The sequence below is a fragment of the Pavona decussata genome, unplaced genomic scaffold, assembly GCF_977016875.1.
Source record: "Pavona decussata unplaced genomic scaffold, jaPavDecu1.1 SCAFFOLD_11, whole genome shotgun sequence".
Classification (NCBI taxonomy): domain Eukaryota; kingdom Metazoa; phylum Cnidaria; class Anthozoa; order Scleractinia; family Agariciidae; genus Pavona; species Pavona decussata.
Window position 1 is genome coordinate 952508 of NW_028145434.1, and position 20376 is coordinate 972883.

The 20376-nt window shown below is 39.0% G+C and overlaps 1 protein-coding gene across 2 annotated transcripts in view; it reads right to left on the bottom strand.

Moving 5' to 3' along the window:
- The window catches only part of LOC146488091 (uncharacterized), a 70181-nt gene extending 50795 nt beyond the window's left edge, over positions 1 to 19386 (bottom strand). Inside the window, exons 1-11 of one of the 2 annotated variants that reach the window (XM_085121114.1) lie at positions 19263 to 19386; positions 9656 to 9751; positions 7277 to 7676; positions 6286 to 6707; positions 5890 to 6009; positions 4762 to 4794; positions 4237 to 4599; positions 3735 to 3764; positions 3079 to 3420; positions 1771 to 2133; positions 280 to 673 (exon numbers count right to left, since the gene is read on the bottom strand). In XM_085121114.1, the coding sequence (XP_084977240.1) occupies positions 280 to 673; positions 1771 to 2133; positions 3079 to 3420; positions 3735 to 3764; positions 4237 to 4599; positions 4762 to 4794; positions 5890 to 6009; positions 6286 to 6707; positions 7277 to 7676; positions 9656 to 9740 (2552 nt within the window). In that variant the 5' untranslated portion in view covers positions 9741 to 9751; positions 19263 to 19386. Of the gene's footprint in view, positions 1 to 279; positions 674 to 1770; positions 2134 to 3078; positions 3421 to 3734; positions 3765 to 4236; positions 4600 to 4761; positions 4795 to 5889; positions 6010 to 6285; positions 6708 to 7276; positions 7677 to 9655; positions 9752 to 9997; positions 10138 to 19262 lie in introns of those variants that run through there. The other variant, XM_085121110.1, reaches the window with a different exon arrangement.
- Positions 19387 to 20376: the final 990 nt, after the last annotated feature.

Here is a 20376-nt window from a genome sequence, read left to right on the forward strand (position 1 = left end):
TCTTAGTCAAAGTGACATTTCCCCTTGCGTTAAATAACCATCCAATTTACCACATAGATTCATTTTCATCCCACATAATTGAAAACACTGTACTTCCACGAGATATCGTTCGTGGTAAGGTTTCGCTCACAACATAGCTAGCTATTTGATTCCCTGCTAAATCATTCAACTCGTTAACGATTGAAATTTTTCCGAATTCAAAAGATGCAACACAGGGGGTGTTCCGTACATTCACTAGATCTTTGGCCACTCGGTTCATGGCAAACACAAAATACTAACCCGTTTTCGAGGTCCAGCGCTATACCTTCCGGCTTCTGCGTGGTAATCAACATCGCGCGGTGCATCCCACTCAAGGCAGCAACATCGATCCTGTTCCTAGAAGTGTCCGTGAAGTAGATGTTACGATTGATAAAGTCAATCGCTAGTCGATTGGCGTAGTATACACCATTGATAATGACCTCATCCGCGGTTCCATTCAAAAAAGATCTTCTTATTAACCCAGGGTAGCTTTCGGCATAATAAATTAGTCTATCAACAGGATCAAAGCCTACCGCAGTGAGGCCTCGGTTATGATGAATAGGAAGAGGAGCTGCACGTTGGGGATTTGTTTCCAAGTCAACTTGATACAAAACATTTCTCCTTAACTCTGTAAAAAGCAGGCTCCTGTTAGAATCTGTTGATAACAAAATAGAAAAAGCAACATAGTGAACAAGTGTAGGGGAATGTTCTGCCGTTAGAAATAACGACAAATGATGAATCAGTAGATTAACGGTGATCAACTGGTACTTTTTTCCGGTGGCTAAAGCTAAGTGAGAAATTTATGGGTTCACTTAGCACTACGAAATTAATTTGTACACTACAGAGTTAATTCTCTGATCCATCACAGTAAATAGTTTGATTGTAAGAGTGTCAACAGTTAAGTTTGTGATATATGGGATGGGAGCAATCTTTGAAAGGTTTCTTTCTAGTGACATCGTCAACTAACAAGAAAAAGCGCAGGCTGTGAGGTCGCTCGTAGTTGAAATACACGCAGAACAGTTTCCAAGAGAGAGGATGGCTGCCTATTGAATGCAGCCTCGTCTAAGGTGGTGCACAACAGTTTCCAACAATTTGCAGCACTTATAGTTTTATGGATCATTTCTACCTCTCTTTATCAGTTAATACTAGAATAATGATACCAAAAAAATGGCTAAACACTGGTAAACAAGCCATGCTTTAAGTGATTATAATTAAAAAACGAACTCGGTGATTTCACTTTAACTAAAATCGTTGTTTTAACGGGTTCAGAGCTACCTTAAATTTTAGAAAAACTCTGGATGACTCTTAACCCCTGTCTACTTATTTTAAAACTTTGCAAAACGTTGTGCCTTAACATTCTAATCACAATTCAATAGCAAAAAATAGGTATCACCGAGATCGGTTTTGAGTTATAATCACTTATAAACTAAAATTAGGGCTGTTTTCAGCAGATTATATTGTCACCATAGAAAGTGATCATACATGTAACTCGTTCAGCAAAGATCATGATTAGGCAATTGCAAACAGCACACAGGCTATCCAGCTAACACAAAAACAGTACATAAATGCTCTTTGAACTTATGTATGGTATTGTGTATCCCTCCACTATCTCTTCCAAAACGGAAGGGACAAAACGGAAGCATGATTGACCTAAAAAAGTCTTTTTAAAATGCTCTATTGAAAACAGCCTTCAACCTTTACCAGTGTACAAGCATAAAAGCTAAATCTTTGATGGCTCAATACAACGCATACCGTAAGCTGGTAAAGCGCTATGGTTTGTAAGGCAAATGACACCAGCATCTTCCTGATGAGAACAGTCATGATTTCCCCATCCACCATGCGGGCAGTCTTCAATGCTGGACTCATTCCCCACACAATCTACGCTGTCAAGCCAGATAATTCCAGAACCTTCTCCGTAGGCACCGTAGAGAGGGGCAGCAATAGCACCACTGTAGTTAAGCATGCGGCAGATCACGGTGGCCTCCTTAAAGTCCCACTGATCGTCACAGATTGTGCCCCATTCACCTACTGTTTCGCCTGCACGTTCCCCTACATGGAAAATCTCCACCCTGCCCTCATTCTCGCTTGTTCCGTCCGAAAGGCGAATGGTAGTACCTGGTGTTAAGAAAGCAGTAAATAAGAAACTAAGTTGCAATTGCACGCACAGCTGGCAATTGTTGACGGATTTCTGTTGTATATTTCTGTTTCAAATTATTAGGACAGTTCCAACAACTCAAAAAACTTAAAAACGTATTTTACTGTTGATCTTAACACTAATCCGGTCTGAACAGTCTTACTTCAGTACCTAATACCAACTCCATAGACTCGAAAGTGTTAGAACTATGAAAATGAAATTGGAAGGTGCAAATTCCGTGTGAAATATTGCCTTTCAGGGCTAATAAATGAACTGATGATACCACGGGTATGATAGCCTTTTCAGCAACATCCATTCACTATTTCGTATTATTTAAAGAAAACTGAGCATTCCCTCAGGAAAGACAACCAAGCTTGGTTTAAAAGTATTCCATACCAGATCTAGCAGCTACGTCGTGGAATCATCTACCTGGTAACACCAGATCGATTAAACGGTATCAACGTTCAAAGATGGCGCGGGACCCACTCGGTCTGTAAAATTTTTTGGTGAGTCTTGGAACTGTAATATTGTGTGGACGGAGGGCAGTATTTTTCAGTATTTCAATATCTTTGATTGCTGTGGGACTAACCAATGCAGTGTTTATCAGCTTAGCAATGTTTTGCTATTTAAACTATTACAACTGTCATTTTAGGATCGATAAGTTAGGATTGCTAACTTAGGTGACCGCAATTGTGTCAGATGCTTGCTCGGAGCAAGTACTCACATTAAAATGAAGGTATTATACTTATTTTGAATATTTTTACAAATCAATCTTTAAGAGCATTACTTGTCTTCGATAATCAGATCCACTTCTAATACTAATGCCGTTTTGACGGTGCTGTAATTGATCAACTTTTTTTCCCGATCAAAATAGACGGTCACTAGTTTACAGGAAAGAGCTCAATAATGTAATCATTTTTTCATACCTGGAATCACGATTGGCTTTGGTATACAGTATACTCCAACATCGTTGTAATGACTGCATACATCCCCGTGGTTTCCCCATCCGCCATGTGCACATTCCGCCAGGGAAGTTTCGTTTCCAGAGCAATGGAGGTTATCCATCCAAATCTCTTTGCCCCAACCATATCCATAAAATCCGCAACACTGGCTTGACCAAGCACCCTCAAAACCAGCCATCTTACAAGCCACATGTGCATCTTGTATGTCCCAATCATTGTCGCAAATTGTACCCCACGTACCATTGTAGAAGACTTCTACGCGACCGTTGTTCCCTGCAGTACCACTCGACAACCTCACAGAGATATCTGTAAGTGAGTATTAGAGAACGCCGCATTACAAGTTATATCTTGCAGGGATATATATATATATATATATTTATTTTATAAATTTAGATATCTAGACTTCCAAACCATCATCATCTAGCCTATGAAAGCAGACAGGCCTTTTTTGGCACTTGCTTGACTCGGCGGGTGAAATCATCTTATGTTCTCCATTTTCTTCTGCCATCCCTCAAGTTAATAAATATTTTTTTACTATCTAGTATCATAGCATCTGATTAAAAGGACTAATACTTGGAAAATTACGACAGAGGATTAGTTACTGATTAGGAAGCCCTTACTTGCTGGCGGTCCTACTGTTGGAGATGTAGCTGAAGAAAAACAATAAAAAAAGATTATAGAAGAAAAAGAGAAATGTAAAAAAATAACGTGGTGGGTTCCCCGAACATATACCGCTGGGGTAATCCCATTTATGCTCCTGGGTGAAGGTACAATGTGGAACGATGGCAATGCAAAGGCTTGGCCTCGAACTACGATCTTCAGATCTGCCGTGCAACTAGCTGATGTTTGTATCACCACCCATCCAGAGAAGCGAACTGTTTACGCAAAGTGGTAAGCAGGTTGGTTTGGACATGATTCATGATCAGGTCAGGCTAAAGAAGAGGACTTTTCTTCCGTCGAACCACTATTTCAACTACGGAAACTAATTCCATTTGGAAGCAAACGATTTAACAGAAATTATCTTTCATAATACAGACGGGTAGATGACCAATACAATCCACAATCGAATGTGCCACATATATCCAAAGACAGGCTTGCAGTATGCACAATGAAATAACTTACCATTTGGAGCTGCATTGGGAATAGAATCGTTTTTGCATACAACGCCCACATCTTCATAGTGGCCACAATTGTTCATACCCCATCCTCGGTGTCTACACTCCATCAATGAACTCTCAGTTCCTCGGCACTTTAAGTTGTCAAGCCATATGCTTATATTATCACTGACTACGCCATACTCAGACGCAGGCCGGAACACTCTATCAGCCGCAGTGTGATTAAGCATTCGGCAGACAACTTTGGCATCTCGAAGGTCAAAATGATCATCGCAAACAGTTCCCCATTCACTACTTCCAGTGAGTCTGACTTCCACACGTCCTCTCACACCAGACTGTGTAGAGCCATCCATAAGACGGATTTCGATCCCTTAAGTACGTAAAAAAAAAAATTAATCAATATTTTCGCTCTGTCGATATTGAAAGACACGCCAAAGATAAATATACTTAAACCTGCCCTAAATTTTCATGTTCACTGTATTGACGCTGAGTTTTTTACTTCAAAAGGAAAACAACGAATTTTGAAACATACCTCGAACAGGTGGTGCTGTAGTAGGTGCCGAAGCTATAAAAATTAAAAAAAGGTATGGGTATCAATATAAAGGTCACATCAGTAGTAGTTTTTGTTAGTTACACGTTACGAAAACATGTGAACTCCAAGCATAGAATCCAATGGTCAATGGTGACATCACTTAAAGTTACCGATAAGTTAGCATGCTTTCACACTCACCAGTCACCATACGCGATCAGACATTTGTCACACACAAGAAACACTTCGAGCAAATAATGCTCGTAGGGGTGGGGAGAGGGGGAGGGGGGCGGCAATCAATACATTTTCACGTCGCTAGACTCCGTTCGGAGGTTCAACCTCTACCTTTCCACATCCCATACCTTATATCTTCACCAAAAAGGTACCCCTTTGACATACATAATGCACCCAAAAATTTTTACTCCTTCTTATTCCTCAAAGATAAGGCAAATGCAGACCAATATCCCCTACGCCATTCGTTCCTTTTTTTTTTTGGTTTGGCCAGAAATTTATACTCAGTTTGTGCAATCCTAATACTTCTGTTTAAATGGGCAGTGTCATGATATTTAGTGTCCCTTTAAATAACGAAAAAACACAATTGTATTGAGGGAAATTTTAAAATAATGGTTCAGTAATGTTAACAATTATCCTACGAGTATACGCAAGCAAGTTTTTATAATCTTTTGCTGCGGATGGCTTAGATGGAAATAGATAATAACTTGAACAAAATGGCTAATTTTTTCAAGTTCTTCCTGCGTATTTTGGAGAAATTGCAAAAAAAAAAGGTATGCATAGTTTTTCTTCATTGGGGAAACGAGATGATATTTTCCTCCCGGTGCTCTAACAACAATTTCATGTTAGAGAAAAGGTTCTATGTTAAATATTTGAGTAGCTTTGATCAAAACACAGCAAAATCTCCGTGACAGTGCCCCTTTAATTAATACCTTTTCGTTTCACGATCCTGTTCAGTTTTGCGACCCTTTAAACTTCTAAGATTTAGTGCTAGCCTTAAGCATACAACGACGATGAAAAAGGCACCCCTTTCGGGTAAAGCCTCCACTATATCATGCCCCCCACCCCCGGATTAAAACAAGAACCATATAAATTGACGGGTGAATCACGAATACGTACCGTTGCAGGTTGTGTTGTCTGGTAACAATTCATAGCCGTTGGAGCATGCGCATATTCCACCGTTTGGAGTCAACAGACATAACTGGCTACAATTCATATTAGTTTTGCAGTCTATCATTCCTGTAGTTGGAAAAAGGTGCATTACCAATTAACAGCAATGATTTTAAAGGTGACATAAAATAAAACTGTTCTTCTTCCTTTCTTTGTTAATCACTCTCTTCCTTTCTTTTCTACTTCAAATCTCGGCCAGTTAATTCATTTGGATTTCGCTTCAGTATTTGCCCTTTCGAATCATGCTACATGTGTCTATTTCTCCCCTTTCCTTTCCAAGACCTCATTCAAACAAAGTGCGGTTGCACCAGAATCGTGTGTAACAGAGTAACAACTTAAACTTACCTGGAGGTTCCCTCGAAGAATCATTCAGAGCAATACCATAGGGCCTCTTGTTGGTCAACCATCCCATGTTTCTGTAATGCTCGTTTGTAGTGACATTAACCCTTTCGATGCTTCCGCTGTAAAGATCACTCGCGTACAACATGTCTTCATGCAACGCCAGGCTGAAGGAATACAGATTCACACTCGAGAAAAGTCTGACTTGCGTCCTTTCAGAGTTATTGAGATTGATATGTTCAATTACATCAGTGGAAGCATCAACCCAATACAGCAGATCAGATCTAAAGTCTATCACCAATGAGTTTATAAGAAGTTGGACGTAAAATTCCTGATAACCATCCACTAGGACTCTTCTTTCTGTTCCGGCAAGGGTGGCCCGTTCAATCTTAGGGAAGTCCCATCCTCGTTCCGACCAGTACATGTAGCTGAAAAGTGAATTAATTTATAATATGTGAATAAATTTTATCAAAGGTGAGGGGGCTCTCAAGACCGTCGATTAGCTGTAAAAAGCAATAATACGTTGATCTTCCTAAGAACATTTCAATTCTATATACTCAGAAACTGTTTCTCTTAGCTGCCGACTGAGTAGAATGATATACAAAAACCGATAGTAAAATTTATAACAACCACCATCTTGATCTTTTGATTCGTGTACTGATAATTTTGGGTTATGAATTTGAGCTGTATAAGAGGAAAACTCCCAACCTCTTTACCATGCAATGGTGCATGGCTCAGCCTTCCTCGGCTTAGAACAATTTTGCCCCAAGAAAAACAATTCATTTATCCATCCATTTACAGTTTTAATTTCCTTCTTATTCGAGACCCACAGCGGGGTGCTACTTCACAGCTGCAAGTCAAAATACCTTCAACGGGAGAAGGATTTTCCTTCTTTGTAATTTTCTGTTTTTATCGTCTATCTTGCACTGTTTGTGGTTGCAATATTTGTTTTATTTAAATTGGTTAAGTGTAATCATGTGTAAACAGCACTACTTACCCATTGCGAGCATCCACAACAATTGCCCTGGGATTAGCAATATTTTCCCAGATGAGAGTCTTTCTGTGAGATCCATCAATGCGAGCAACCTCAACTGTCTCGTGCATGTAATCCGTCCAATAGATAAGACCGGTCTCCCATTCAATGGCCATGCCATCTACTTCGCCCAAACCGGTCAAGATAACTTCTTTAGTCGACCCATCTGTGAGGCGCAATCTGCTGATACTTGAAGGATTGCCATACTCGCTCCAGAATAGCCATCCCTCTCTCAAATATAGGGCCAAAGTCCTCGCATCGGTCAGACCAGATACCACCACTCCCTGTTCTGAAAAGTTGTCAATGGCTATGTATCTAATACTGTCGACATTCGCAAACAGGATGTTTGGATCTGCATCGGACTCTGCAAGAATAACATTTATAGTTTTACATAATAGCATGATTTCTCTATTTAAAATTATGGAATAATCGTTTTTATGAAAGAAATGGTGACATTGCATCCAGGTTAATCCTGAAATGCTACTGGGAAATGTACACTGGTACACTCTGATCATGTCTTGGGTCGTTGTTGAGTGAATTAGTTTGAAAGAAAGAACGAGCTGGGGAAAGTAGAAACTGTAGAGATCTTCGGTATGATATAAGAAGTCAAGGTGCAATATTATGACCATTTGTATCAAAAGTGTACAAGTTAAGTTCTGTTTCATGTAATTTAAACTGATATGTATATTAGGCACCGGCAAAGTTGAAACATATTTTCTTTATTTCATTTGCTTAGAAGATGCAAATCTTACCGTATTGTTAATTCTACAAAGGCATTGTTTTGGTGTGCCTTCTTAATTTAAGATTATTTGCTACTTTCTTAGCACTCTACGTTTTGCTTGGTTGTAAATCATATCAGATCTGCATTTGACTCTAAAACGTCGGATGGAAGATCGGCAATAGACAAACAACATTTCGCCTTCAAATTTAATAGTCTTTGGCATTCAGACTTGTTTTTGTTTTGGTACGTGACTTAACAATGTAATCGTTATCACTACAGAGTGGTATTCACTGTAGTATTGCAAAACCAAAACAAAGTATTCCGCACTGTCTAGTTGTAATCAATCATGAGATAGCGCACCGCACAAACATGAAAAAATATGTTTGATCAAGTTTTGGGTTTTAATGCCAATTTTGAAAGGCAGTGGAGTGAGCCGCTTTTCAACCAATCGCTTAGCGTAGAATGTAATATTACTCCCTAGAGACACTTGAAAAACAATCATTCAAAGAATGGTTTACTTTTACTCTAATGCTGGTTTATTTCTATGCCTGAGGCTATTTTCAAGCCTAAAAATATCAGCTGTGCCTTACAGTATGCTCTAAATACAATGATCTGTTGTGTAAATTTGGCATAAATTTGTCGTAAAATTCCTTTCCAATTGACATGCACTTATAGAAATTGTAGGATGAACACAGTTAAAAAACTTTAAATGGGTTTTAACATGAAGTTATTATCGAATAAAGCAATCCTCTTTGACCAAACAACTTGGAATCCGTTGTTTGACGTAAAGCTATCTCTGGCTAAATAGCCAACTTGAGTGTCGGTTTCAAGTTTGTTTTTTCAAATTTCGCGCAAATGTTTGTTAACGTGATCCAAGAAAAAAGTATTCGTTCTAATTTAATGCGAAAACCAGTAATCCCATCCCTGAAAGCTAAATTAAAACCCCAGAACAACAGACGACGGCACTCCTGTGTCAATGTTTATTATCTAAAATCAGTGATGGGGATCCTTTGTTTCTCAATAGGCACAACATTTTAAACAAAGATCACAAACACTGTTTTATGAGAATTGCGGTCACTTAGTTGAATGGTTTGACCACAAAAAACATATTTTCCTAGAAAAACACCTCGCGAACTTTATTGGTTAAATTGAACATGAACTGTGATTTTAAAAGATATACACCTTGCTTTTTTTAAACTTTATTTTTGTGAACAGATCATAGCCCGACTGCTTGTGAAAAGAGCAATCATGCTTCCAGACGCCAATTATTTTGGTGGAAGCGGTTCTAGCAAATCAACTATCGCTCTGCTTTAAAAATCTCTAATTTGTTTAGAGATTTTTCAAAGAAGTTTACATCCAAATTGCTCTGAAGAAAAATGCAATCGCTAAGAACCAATGGCAAATTAGGCCAGTGGGAGAAGATTGCACAACGAGTTTGGAATCCCTTTAGCCCTTCCAATGAAGTTTGAGCTGATTATACAATGAATTAGCACTCCTCTAGCCCCACCAGTGAAGTTTGAACAGTCAGCTGATATTTCAAAATTGCGCTGATTTTTTCACGCTAGTCTTTTCCTGGAAGCTTAACTACTGTACGAGGAAATGTGTGAAAAATTATTCCTTACCTTGAATGGCCCGCGTTCCTAAAAGTACCAACCAAAGGAGTAAATGCAATGGCGGCTTGGGCGTCAGTTTTCCGAACAGAAACATCGCGAGAAGAGCTGCAAGTGAAAAAAGTTTTATAAAAGCTATTTTCAATAGTTTTTCAGATTCAAATTCTCAAGTATTTATGGCTTATGCCTATTATATGGCCTGCACGAATATTGCATTGCTAAACTCGGTTGAAGTCTTTATCATCATCCAATCCTTAAACGTAATGAAATGCATCCTAGCTGAAAACATTTAACCGAGGATTTAAGGATGTTTATAAATTCTGGTTATCATCCGTTAGCCTTATTTCATCTTACCTGAACTCGCTGCTTTGCTGTTCGAAGTACTAGATAGTTAGAATACCGTTTCAAAGAACACAATTACCGAATGACGCACTTTGTTATGCCTGTTGAACCCCTCGTTTTGAGAATGCCGCGACAGTTAATATCCAATTATGGGTGTTGTTACGGCCGACTGCGACAGCCGGTGTTTGAAGGCTGGCATTTCTAAACGCACGCTCCCCCCAAAATTTCGAATCAGTGGCATTTATTTTTGCATATAAGGTAATTGGTTCGCATGGTCGTCGAGATTGTCTGCCTGTAAATTCAATGAACAAACTATTGGTCTGCGCAGTGGGAAATTAAGGTGTCAGATTACCTCATCAATGCCCCCGGTACTGTTGAAGCCCACGGTTTTCGACTGAGCAGCATATAAAAAACTAAAATAACAAGGCAACTACTCTCACTAATCAAAAAAAAGTAATTGAAGAACATCTGCAGTGATGGGATAAGCTTTGTAGCTTATATATGAGAATAGATTAAACAGAACTTGAAGCAAATACTTGGAATTAAAGTCAAGCGAGGGAATACGTCTGCGATCAATGTAATGATTGGGTTTTTGTTTGATTCGTAATTAGCGGAGAAAATGACGCAAATCTTTTAATCAATCAAGGCAATGCAAACGCAAAGTTATATTCGACGTTCACTTGAATACCTCTCGCTTAGTATTTACATCAGCACTTGCATCTATACTGTGTTGCTAGGGAATTATCATCTCTGGGGTTTTCACGAACCAAGTGAAGTCGAAATGTCAGATTCGCTAACGGGTAATGGAAAAAAAAATAGCCAGACGAACAAAGAGACATATCAATTTGTAATTCAATGCTTCTCTTTGAAAATCGATATTTTTCTTTGTTCTTTTTTCTTTTGCGTCGGCGTTTTCTTTTTCTAATTAAAAGTTTGCCGGCCGGTATATTTAAGTGGAATGTTGATGTTTAAAATATCTTGTATAATTTTTTTTCTGTTTCGTGTAAAAGACAAAACAAAAGCTGAATGTACCATTTTACACGGGGCACAATGTGTATGTGCGTGTTTGTTAGCCTTCTCTTAATTTTTGTTTTCTAATTTCCAGAGAATTGTCACTCTACGCGCACGAAAATGTATCATTTTCCAGTTTGGCTCGGTTATTAACAAAAAAAATTGAATTACATTAGCTGTACAGAGGATGGCAATGGTTGAAAACATATCTTGACATTTGCAGCAGAAGAAGAAGAAGATGATAATGATGAAATGAAACCACCTAGGCAATCATCTGTGGTATCTTGATCTCATCTTACGTATCATGGAAGATACGAGATTATCGTTCTGTGTGGAGCAAATGATTAAGAACAGCATATAATTATACGTATTCAAAATAAAACAAGAAAAAGAAAAACAAAAACAGTTTCCTGTCCAACACAAAGAAACGACCCACAATAGATATGGCACCAAACAGACGCCCCCTAAGTGGTACTTGAATTAAAGAACCACCCCGGGGTTAACACCAAATATAATGAAGTTTCCAACTTTACAACAATCGAATGTGTTTTGGTCCCAATTAAGTTAACAAATCCCAATTCAATTTGCAAGCAGAATTTTCTTTCACGGGAACAGAACATTCTCTTTTTATATAAGATTTGCATCGCGTCAACAGCGCATTTTTGCCAAATCACTGGAAGTCGTCCGATCAACATATCATGTTACGCTTCGCCTGTCCGTTTGTATACTTGTTTTTGTTTTGTTTTGTTTGTTTGTTTTTTTTTCTTTTAATTTTACGCCTACATACCGACTTTATTATTAAAAAATCCATTTTCGACCTACACGATCACTGTGTATCGACGTAAATTCTGAATTCACACTTGAATATCCGCACGTTGATGACTTAGCAGGCAGTGAAACAAAAAATAACCCACAAAAATGTTACATCTGTTTGCTATGTTGACCAATCTCATGCGAAATGTTTTCATAAGCATTTCTTAATTATTCGCTTCTTTCTCTTCCACCTAAAACTGAAGTATATGCGGATGTTATCGGTTTTTCTCCGTGTTTTGAGGACAAAAGGCAAGAGATAGTGCAGTTTATTCTACTGCAATTTTCAGACAAGAAACTCCATTGCCAGGTTAGCCTGAAGTGTTACGCAACATTCCGTTGCCCACAAAATAACCAAAACATATGAGTAAAGGAGTTCGAGCATATCAGTGAAGACCAGTGGACAAACAAGCAAGCTAGAATTGCCTAGTGTTGCTGGGTGATATGAACTCTGGAACCATCGTTGTAGCAAGGTATATTTCGGCGGAATGCTGATGTAGCACCATGAATAATACATTTTCTTCTGTCTGGTGTGGAAATATCTTGAAATGGCTATTAAAAGCCAGGATTTAAGCACGTAAGCTCATTAAGAAATGATAAGGACTGCTAAAATCTTTTGAAGGCGATGCAAACTGAATTTTCTGTAGTTAATGCACTTCAATAAAGTATCCGCGCAGTCCAATTATCGATGACTGTTTTTTTTTTGTTTTGTTCAGGCGTGTATTAAAGACGTCGATTTTTTAAGAATGTAAGATACATAACTACCTTGTTCTTGAAAAAGGAAAACGCTTGGGCAAACATAGTCAATGGAGTATTTTTGTGGAAGTGAGTTATATGAAAATAATATATTTGAATTGAGGATGAAAGAATTAATAAATCGAATATTTTCTATCGGGTAAACAACCACGAAACTCAAACATATTTTGACTGCCCAATATACCACATCCTGCCTTTGTCTCTTAAGCTTTAGCCCGACATAATTAAATGGAATGGCTGTATAATGCAAAAGGCGTAGTAATTATTATCATTGTTACTTTAGTAGTAATTTTAAGAAAGTATTAAGATACAAGCAACCAATTCATTGTATTCAGAAGTTAAAAAAAGAGAAAGGGAACCACCGATGCACATGAGTAACTCCATAACTGATGCCCACAAGAAACGGTACTTGACTGAAAGATCAACACTGAAATAGAACCGTTCACAAGGCTGCATCGATCAAAGTCTTTGTCACGATCAGTTTGAGAAGTTTTCCCTGCACACACTGATATACATCTAAGTTAATCTGAAAAATTCCTTTGTTACGTAATGCGTTGGAAGAAAAAAACTAACTGAAATTTTCCAAGATCAGATCGCCGCGACTCGGTGATCTGTACCTGCCGAGATCCTTTTACAAGACGACGTTAACAGAGATATTTTGCTCGCTCGCTTCTTGAATGAAATTAATGTTCTGAACTGCAGGCAGAAAACGCTCTTTTGAAACAGTATTTGTAGTCTTTATAAGCGCACCTTTCAGTCTCAAAACCTTTGTTGGCAGTTGATGCAATCAATGCATTCTGTCCATTCGCGCTTTTCCCTCCGTTTACTTTTGTTATTTAAGTATCAGAAATAGGAATAAAATAAAGATCAATGGCCTGAAGCGAAGTCACGTTTTAACTTTCCCACACATATGCAGTGCGCAGTCACATGTAGTCTGAGATCTGACCTTCAGTTAATCCTATTGAAATAATGTAAATTGGGTATGTGATGCACAGTTACAACCAGTTACCACTCTAGATAATGCTGGTTTCGCTTACGATTTGATCACGTACGCGCACTACACTAGCTTCGGGGTGGGATAATCCTCAGAATTTTTGGTCGAGGTGCGTGGCTTGCTTCTCAACACTGTCTCTATTTCCGTACCCATTTTCAGACCTGGTTTCTCGAACCCGTTTTTAGACTTTCAGACCAATTTCAGACCAAAATGGCCAAAACACATACACTTAGGCGCCGCACATACCTATATAGCTTGCTTTAGGGGAGTACTCCCTCGGGCGACTGTAGGTTTGAAGCGAGAAGAACTGACTTTCTATTTTCAAATATAATCGATAAATATTGGCTTTAATTGAGGAAAAATAACACAATTCACTTAACTTCAATAACGACTGCCCTAGGACGGTCAGAGGAAATGATCACTGTTCAAGTTAGACCGCAAACTACTCAAGAAAACCGAGAGTTGGCTTTTGAATAGCCATTTTATTATGTAGCTGAAAAAGAGCATTCTGATTGGCTCCCTGTGCAGTCTGAATTTTCATATATGGACCGCTAAAATAGACCGCTTGCATTTCAATTTTGACTGACAACAAAGCAAAAATGTTTTAAATCAAAAATTAAGCTTTTGGAAGTAGGAACTGTTCGAGCCGTTATGTCGGAGTTTTACTAGGAGAGCAATGACTGGTGAATTTTATTCAGAGGAAGAGCATAACTGAACAAGTTTTACGCGGACTTGAAAGCAACAGTGGGAAGCTTGTTTAGTCCCTTTAATTGGGAAAATATTGGTCTCGTCCTTTTAATTGTTTTGCAAGTTTATGGACCGAGACGAAGGCGAGGTCCATAAACGTGCTGAAAAAAACTCGAGCAATATTTTCTCAAAACGGACCTCACGCTAAGTCCGCAACACAATAACATAAATCTGAAGGGTGGCGGCAGTTCTTCAGTTGTTTGTTACATGTACAGTGATTGTAAATTCGAAAACAGATGCTTGGTTTTCTCAAATACATGTAAATAAACCAGCATTAATGTCAGTGGAGAAATATCATGCAGCTTTTCTAAACTATCCAACGTGAAGATGAAATTGTGTGTTTTTCGAACCCGAGAGTCATTTGCGACCCAATACAGCCAGGGTCATTTGCCGTAAGAAGCAGAGCTCAACCCGCGACCATTTCCGACCATTTCCGAGCCTAACAGGGAGGTTTGGTATCTCAACTGAACGTAATCAGATAGTATACTACCATTGTATCACGTAATATTATTGTATTATTGTATCAAGGTTACAATGGTAGTATGACAGAGACGGCTGGCGTCTTGCTGTACGTGATGGTGTCAGGAGTGGAGAGGAGATGAGGAACCTCCAGCTGGAGAACAAACGGATACAACGTAAAGAGAGACAGCAAACCGCGGAGGCAAACCAGCCATCCAACTTTGCTTGCAACAATTGTGGCAGAGACTGTCATGCTAGGATTGGACTGCAGCTGAGCCATATCCGGCGCTGCTCTCAACAGTAAGACTGACCCAACAGGACGCACACCATTGTCTCCCGAGACTGAAGGATGCCTACTAGTCTGTATCACGGATATTATGCCTCAGTTCCTCGCTCCTGTACATGTCCATTCGCTATTTCGTTTATCTTTGAATTAAATTAGTCCATAAAGACTTCACCCCTTTCATTCCCAGTAACGTTTAAGTTACCAAAACATCGAAATAGTAGCAGCAACCCCACCAAAAAGCTAAATGACTTTCATGCATATGTGAATGGTGGTTCAGCAAAAAATCACCACGCTGCAGGGCTTCAACACCTGAGTCTCAAACGCTTAATAGAACATAGTGTATAAACCAAGTTTAACTCTGGAAGTGTTAATCAATTCTCGTTTCATTTAAACTGACTTCATTTTTGCAACTGTTTGAGACTTGTAATTGTTTGTTCATAAGGTAATTTGAACACGGGAAGGTCCAGAAAGAGATTCGAGTACTGACGTTTCGAGCGTTCAGTCCTTCGTCAGAGCGAATTGACGAAGGGCTATTGCTCGAAGTCAATACTCGAATCTCTTTATGGCGTTCAAACTGTACCTTATCAATTCTGTTGATAAACCAAACGTTTGTTTCTACTCCCCACCGACGCAGCACCATAGTTTCTTTAGAAACTACCCCTCTTTAATATCTTGGTTTGAAACAAGATCAGTTGACGCGTCGATCAATGGAAATTCAGTTGTTAGAACGTTACTTTGCCCTTCAGGTGAAAAGTAGTTATAAAGTTTTAAATAACCTCAGTTTGCGGTAGTCGCCACAGACTCAAACAACAACTAATCATCTACACTACATGTACTTAATTTACGGTTTCCTAATAATATGCTAATGTAAAGGGCGTGTAGTTTGCACGAGAATACTATTTATCCAAAGTAAAGGTAAACGATAGCTAAGGAGTAAAACGTCAAGACTGTCAAGGTTGTCTAGTGTTTACGGAGATACATTCCAGTAGCGCTCCAGGCAACTGATATATGTGTGGGTCGTGATATGCTGAGAGCTTACCGTCGTAAAACAGCTAGACTGCTTGCAGTCCTTTTCTCTCTCAAATTTTGTGTAGTGGTAAAACACGCAGCGAAAAATGGGACGAGGGGGATTGGAACATACTCCTGTTGTAGCTCGCGCTCGACGGATTGATTAACACTCGACAGATCTTAAGAGAAAAGGAGGAATGCAAGCAGCCTATAAAACAGCTTTTGTCTAAGTAAGCCGTGTTTAATAAAGTTCTAAAATGTCTACTTGTTATTGACCACGATGGTGAAGAGCTATTGTCGCTTTTGCTTTTATCGTCGTGTATATATCTGAGCTGATTTTCAAAAAGGTGGCTACAGAAATTGAGCACATTTTGAGACTTTCTAAGCTGAAGGAATATGCTAGTCATTAACAATACTCCAGTTACGGTTCATCACAAGAAAGTAAGGTCAGGAAATACTATGCAAGAGAAAAGAGGGGCTTTTCTTTGGAGTTATACGTGACATTGACATCCGAGTGAAATGAAACATGACCTGTGATCCGACTAAACAAGTGTAACACTTGGTAATTATTAACGGCGCCAACGCATCTTAAATCTCAACCAAAACCCGGTCGTTAAGCGCTCAAGACTAGCCTTCCACAAAAGAATCGGCTTAATCGGGGCAAGACAGCGTTTTAAATTGATTTTCCGTGTTAATTATAAGTTCAAGACGTAATGAGAATCACGCCGAACGAACATCTGGAAATTATTTATGACATTGAGTCCGGAAATCCGACCAAAATCGCACTTCTCGACTAATCGATGACTAGCCTAACAACGCTACAGTTATAACGGCGAAAAATAATAGAAAAGCTTTTCAAACTCACGCTTCTTGAAGAGAAAATCCTTGCCCATTCTTGCTAGTGTTTTCCATATCAGCTTATATCCCGGATGTTGAAATCAACATTTGAAAAGGGAAGGGTTAGCGCCCTTTTCCACCACAAAAATATATTAAGTCTTTGGCTGGGTAAACAATTCGCGAAAATTTCACGTTGCCCGAAAAGAACTCATCCCTAAGACCTACTTTTTAAAGCCAAAGACTGTCACCTCCTCAAGCAAAGCCCACAATATACAAGCCTTTAATAGTCCAAGCCCGAGTAACTGAAAATTACTCGTTTAGCTTAAAAGAGGACTATTGGTAGCAAGCATATTAGTACGAGGCAGAAACTGCACTCGTAAGACTTCTCCCATCACTAGACTTAATGATGTCCTCAGGAAAACTTTGCTTTAAGAAGCCAAACGAAACGCTAGGTCTAATGACTTAGTTCTGATCTCAGAGCGCGCGCCGAATTCAAAGCCAAATCGTTGCGCGGTTAGAAGACATTTGAGAGAGAGTGGGGCTAGGTTAGCAAATCAGGGAGGGAGGGGGGGGGGGTAGTAGAAAAATATTTTGGTTTTATAAATATTTGATAATGACCATTGTAATCTATTAAGTTACTGATGTGAAATTCAATAAGAAACGCTAAAAAAAAAAAAATAAATAAATATCTTAAGAAAAGGTAACAAAAACGTCAATTTCTGTAGCCACCTTCTGGAAAATCAGCTCAGATATATATTTTTCCCAATAAAAGGTTGTCTCAAAGGGCCAGTTCGCACTACGCGAAATTTTGTTTGATTTGCCAAAAAATCTGTCAACGCGAAGCCATTTCTAGTGCGAACGATTTTTTACATCCACCAAAATTTTTGCAAGCGCAATGAAACTTCAAAGATTCCGTCGACTAGCTTTGGGGGCTGTAAAAATTTTGTCAGGCGAGAAAATCCTTTTTTCCTTGACATCTATCCGTCATTGGGTCATCAAATTTCGCAAAAAAACAGACACCGGCAGACATGTCACGACATCTTGATGGAAAATTAATCAAGTTACTAATTGAAATCTCTGACTAAAAAAAAATTCGCATCTTCATGTGCGAACAGGATTACGAAAACAAAAAATTGGTGATAACAAAATTTTCATTTTTTTTTCAAACGCCTAACTCAAATTTTCGTCTTAGTGCGAACAGGGCCAAAGTGGGCAATTTTAAAGGAGCAAAAACCCGGCGAATTATTTAAAACTGCTTTTAAAGGGTTCGTTTCCAGCATATTCATTACTGGAGCGTTAAACAAGTTTGCAAACCAAGGAAGAAAAACGGAGTGAAGGAGAAAACCGATACCAGGGCCACCGTACAGGAGACTTAACAGAGACCGAAGGATGTGCACCAAGAGAGGATCATAAACGTTCTCGGCCAGGCGAAAAAGAGAACACAACTGCAGGAGCTGAACCGGTTGCGTTGACTACAGGCAACTGCGGAAGCACTATTACTCCATAGTACAGCTAATTGGTCCGTAGTGAAACCATATATGGAGGAAATGCGAAAGTTAAACTTTCCTCTTCTTAAAAGCAGATGGCCAGACTGAAATTAAGTTCCCCGTACACAGCACTATCCCTGTTGACCTTAATCTTGACCCCTATCTTTCGATTCTGAAAATCCGGTGTGTTTGTGGACAATTTTTTGTTATTAGCTGGTAATGTTGTGAATGCCGGTCACGACTCCTATAGGCCTGGTCACTTTCTTTAGCGATGCAACAACAAGCGCAAGGATATGCGCAAGCAAGATTCCATACAAACTCTCTGCGACACCGGCTTACAGAGGACGATAAAAACTAGTTCATACCTGTGCTTGCTCGTGAGTTCTTCGGTGTTTGCATGGACTATGTGATTGCCGTTGTATTTGTGGTTGTGTTTAGTTCGTTAGCCGAAATCATGCCTAACTGACACACATGCGACGGTATTCGCTTATGTTCCTAACAGTCTAAATAATAACCCGCTTTGGGCGGATAACTGATACCTTGAGAACGGTTTTTAAAGCGCTTTTCTTTTGAAGTGTCGAGAGCCCATGTAAAATCAAATGAAAATCAGTGATCCGCATAAAGAAGAGACGATGGGCTTCAAACATTTTTATGTTCTCGCCTCTTTGTAACTAATCCAACAGGAAGGTTGAAAATGTTTTCCTTTTGGCATTGTTCATTAATGCGGGTTCTAATTTCAATAATATTCCCTGAACATTATTATTGTGAATAATTAGGTCGGTTATGTACATAGTAGATTGTTCTTTCATTTTTTAACCTCATAATGCGAAGGCTATCTTTAAATTTCTACAGAATATCAACATTTGTTGGAAAGAAACTCACCAAGTCGATGTTAGCTGTACGATTCTCGTCGTTTGTTTTGCGATTCCAGCGTCCCTGAATTTCAAAGCATGGCAAAGAATGGCTTTTATTTGTCGGTCATACTTACTGGCATAAACAACTTTTGTCTAAATACGGCTCTCGATGGGCTCTAATTGGTTGTAGATAGTCTCTTACAAATGCAAATTTACACAAAATCGCTTGCAGTTGCGAATACCCAGTCAACCGACAACAGAGTTCCAAGCAGTCCCGATCGCTCCCAAGAGTTTGCACTTGTTACGATCATATGATCATTAGGTAGGCAACCTGCATCTCATTTGCGACAGCTGCGCTAGATCTTGATGAAATGCCAATAGTCTTTCCCCGAACAACTTTGTGGTCTATAGAATTAAAGTTATGAGCGGTTTCAACACATTTTCAAGCCATCTGCGGCCTGCGGATCAGGCAAGAGAGGCCTCTTTTCCCTCTTGGTGCCGACCAATTCCTCATTTATATGTATTAACTTTCGTGTTACTTGATCGCTTCTTTTATTGAGTCAGAAGGACGTAAGACCCTTCGGCTTAAATACCAGCATTCTGTAAAAGAATCAGCTATTTCTATGAAAATAAAATGTCAAACAAATATGTTTTTTTTTAAATTAAAATTTAAAGGCTACCCTCAAGCGAACTCACCAGTGGCATCACAGTTCATTGTTCCGATTATCGTCATTACTCTTTTGTTAGGTCTTCAGCTATTACGCTTTCATGTTTTCGTTGGGTCACTCTGTGTTTGCGAACTCAATAACAATACTTTAGATTAAGTTCTGTTGACCGAACATTACGGAGTCCGCGGGACTACTGTACTGAATGGTAGTTGCCATTTTAACTGAAAGCAATTTGCTCAATACAATGGCCATTGTTCTTCCATCAAATCTTCTAATTGTGCAGTCACTCTAGGTTCCACTCTTGGACCATTGTTGTTTTTGATATACATTTATGATATTTGTGGAAGTTTCAAAAGTGTTGGAATTTATTTTCTATGCGGATGATACTAATGTCTTCAGTTTCTCATAAGAATCCTGATTTTCTAATGTAAAAAGTCAGTTGACTTAAGATTAACCTCCTGGTTCCAATCCACA